The sequence below is a fragment of the Numida meleagris genome, chromosome 19 (assembly GCF_002078875.1).
Source record: "Numida meleagris isolate 19003 breed g44 Domestic line chromosome 19, NumMel1.0, whole genome shotgun sequence".
Lineage (NCBI taxonomy): Eukaryota > Metazoa > Chordata > Aves > Galliformes > Numididae > Numida > Numida meleagris.
In genome coordinates this window covers 9,724,091-9,727,692 of record NC_034427.1, presented here as the reverse complement: position 1 = coordinate 9,727,692, position 3,602 = coordinate 9,724,091, and the positions used below count along the sequence as shown (strand labels likewise).

At 60.5% G+C, this 3,602-nt stretch overlaps 1 protein-coding gene across 1 annotated transcript in view; it reads right to left on the bottom strand.

Annotated features, from left to right (window-relative positions):
* The window catches only part of ANGPT4 (angiopoietin 4), a 15,050-nt gene extending 12,839 nt beyond the window's left edge, over positions 1-2,211 (bottom strand). The window contains exon 1 of the mRNA XM_021416779.1: positions 1,699-2,211. Coding sequence (XP_021272454.1) covers positions 1,699-1,712 — 14 coding nt within the window. The 5' untranslated portion in view covers positions 1,713-2,211. The remainder of the gene's footprint in view (positions 1-1,698) is intronic.

The window sequence follows — 3,602 nt, the reverse complement described above, 5'->3', positions numbered from 1 at the left end:
TGGGGGGGGGGGGGTACAGCATGGCACCTCCAGCACTTCCCAATGGAGAGAAACTGAGAGCAGTCAGCAGGTAGAAATGCGCTCTGAGCCGCTTTAATTAGCTGCTGCCTGATTTGTGCCAAGGGAACAAAGAGCGTTTCGGAAACATCTGAGCAGAGCTGCAATAAGGATCTGTCCGCTGGCTCCAGAGCTGCCACCACTTTCCTCTGCTCCGATTTACACAAGGACAGCAGCCCTGGGGGGCTCTGCTCCCAGGGACGAGGACACAGGGACATGGATGGGGCACACCCCATAGCAGCAGGGCATCTCCATACCGGGTCCCCCCAGCTTCTCTGTGCACACAGCAAGATGCCTCCACTGCACCTGGTGGCAGTGGGAAGCATTCTCTTCTGGCTCGGAGCTCACCCTTTGTGTCTCTGAGCAGAAGTGCATGCTGAGCAGCAGTGCCAGGAACACAGTGGTGAGTGCGTGGCGTCCAGGTCCATCCGCTCACAGCAGGTCTGACCGCGTGGAGAGGAGATTTTGCCCTTAGCAAAGCCCTGAGGAGGAGTCAACCCTGGGCACATAGAGTGGGGCCAGATCTCCATATGGGTAAAAAGGAGCACCTGGGTAGTGGCACAGGTGGCAGAGCCATTGTCATCATCGTCCCAGAACCCTCGTGGGAAGCGAGAGATGAGCAAAGGGCTGGGGGAGCAGCGGGGAGATGCAGGCAGAGGGTGCCCTGCAGCCCTACAGCCCAAGAGTAAAGGATGTGCTGCAGTGGTGCCACGCAGCTGTCCCCTCCTGCTCCTCGTGCCAGGGCACAGGGACTCAGGCAGCAGCACTTTACGGCCAGGAGACTGCGTGTGCTGGGAGCCCGCTAACGAAGCACCTTGGATCCATTAAGTTGTTATGGTCTCTGTTACATATTTACCAAACGCTGACAACATTTGTGTTCCTGGCTGCAGCCAGAGCGGCTTCCCAGGAGACGCGGGGATTTATGAGCGTCTTTCCCTTGCCCACTTCTTTGGGATGATTTTCTCCGCCACCCTCCCTCCATCTCCTGGCCAGGCACGGAAGGTGGAGAGCCAACACCAGGATGGGATGGGATGTGACGAGCCAATATCACGATGCCCACCTTTAAAAACAGCTCCGTCTGCACACCGGGATGGGGCTCCAGAGCATCAGGAAGGGGGTACCCCTCCCCAGGTGTGGTGGTGGCAGATGCAGATGGGCACAGGGGTTGCACAGGGGGAGGCACCCCGCCGTGGATGCATGGAGCTGTGCTCAGACCCATGGATGCTCCCTTGCACCCACTGTAGTGCCGGGTCACACCGCCAGTCCCCAGCCCTTCGAGGCTGTTCCCACACATTGGCAGCAGCCTTGCCACCCCCATGGACATGTCTTACAACCATGTACAATGAACACAGGGAAGGCTGTCCATTCTGCGGCCTCCAAAAAGCCCTGCTCTCACCATAACCCATCCCCACCCCAGGTCACAAATTGAGCATCTCATGTCATTGCCCAGCAGAGGGGACACGTCTTTGAGCACCCTGCTCTGCGCCCCGGGTCCCTCTGCTGGGGGAAGGATGGGGCAGGGGATGGTGGTGCCTCCGAGCATCCTTCCAGAGTGTTTTGCTCCTTGTGCACCTCCTGCGTCGAGCACGGAACAGAAATATTGGCAAATCCAATCCCCTGCACGCACCGCACCCACCCTACCTTGCTTCTTCCATCGGTTCTGCGAGAGCATTTCCACGGAGCTGATGAATAACAGCAGCATGAATATTATCCACTGCATCTGGGCAGGAGGAGTGGAGGGCAGGGAGGAACTGAGACCATCCGAGCGGAGCTCACAGCATCGCCCCGGGCACGGCACCGCGCTATGGGGGCATGGGGCGGTCAGCGCAGGGCAGCACCCGTGTGCTCTGCCTCTAGGACCACTGGCAGCCCCCCGCCTTCCCACTCCGGAGAAATGAGGAGAAGGGAAAATATCCCCCGGCGGCACCGAGGGGAGCGGGGACGGACGCGCTGCGGAGCCCCGGCCCGGATCGGAGCGTCCCGCTGTCCCGCTGTCCCGCCGCCGTCCGTCTGTCCCGCTGCCATCCCGGCCCGGCGGGGGCACGGCGAAGCCCCCGGCTCTGCGGGGCGGGGACAGCCGGGTGGCTCCGCCCCGGGACGGCCCCGCTCCTGTCCCGGTCGGGTGAGAGGGGCGAGGGGCCCGGCGGTTGGATCGGTTGTGCCGTGCCGTGCCGTGCCGTGCCGTGCCGTGCCGTGCCGTGCCGTGCCGTGCCGAGCCGTGCCCTGCCTTGCCAAGCCATGCCGAGCCGTGCCATGCCGAGCCAAGCAGTGCAGTGCCTTGCCAAACCGAGTCAAACCGAGCTGGACCAATCTGAGCTGAGTGGAGCCGTGCCGAGCTGAACTGAACTGAGCCATGCTGAGATTTTCTGAGCAGAGCCAAGCTGAAGTGAGCCGTGCTGAGCTGAGCTGAGTGCAGATGAGTGGAACTGGGTCTTGCTAAGCTGAGCTGCACTGAGCTGAAGTGAGCTGAGCTGAGCCAGACTCTTGTGAGCTCCCAGCACCAAGCAGCTGCCTGCACCCCTCACTCTGTGCACAACCCGGGGGTCTCAGCGTGCACAGAGGGAGCCCTGCACCCACTCTTGGCATTGGCAAGGGCAAAGCTTGTGTGTGGGATGCTCAGACCTATGTGTGGGATGCTCAGCAGCAGCTTCCCACAGGTACCACAGGTACCAGCCCTCCATATCAGGACCCTGAGCCCAGGCTGCCCCTTACCCAAAGCTGGGGCCTGGGAAGTGCTGGGTCTGCTTTACTGCTTACCTTAGGGGGGCACAGGTTGGGCTGGGGGACTACTGAGCACCAGCACACTCATTGCAGTAGAGAGCACTGCAGTGGATGCATCCATCGGTGTCACCCCGGCTGCAGACAGATCTGGGGACAACTGGGGACAGGGAGAGTGAGGGAGGGAGGAGGCAGCTGCCCCACTGCTGAGCTGCTGCTGCATGTTGGGGTTGCTCTCCTTGCTGCCTCCGCTTCCCACCTGGGCTTCTCCCTCCCACTCCCCAGCCCTCCCCAGATGTCTCTCTCTACCTCTCCCATCCCACACAGCAGCGTTTCGTTCCTGAGGAGCTACAATTCAGACAACAAAGGAACCGCTTCAGACCCCTTTGGCCTTGCCCATAGGAAACCAGGAGTAATCATGGCTGGGATTGCTTTCGATTTTTTCTCATGCTGATGTGAAATAAATTGGAAAATTACCCATAAAACACAGGTTTTCAGCATCTGGCGCAGCACTGCTTTCCATAAACAAGCATGCCCGCAGGACTGTGCCCCCATCGCGGATCCACGGGGGCTGGTGGGGCCCCATGTGTGCATGGCAGTGTGTGGCAGAGTGGTGTGGGAGCTGGAGGGTCCGTGTTAGTCCATGAAAATGCATTTGACATATTAAAGTCCCTCACCAGCAGCCAGCCCCTCCCTCACTCTCTCCAGCCCCTTTGTCCCTTGTAAATGGAGCTGGTGCTGCCCCAGGAGCTGCGGATGCTGCTGGCTGCAACTTCGCTGCTCTGCTCCAGTTATTGCTGCCCTGATCCCAGCATCTCTGCTCCCAG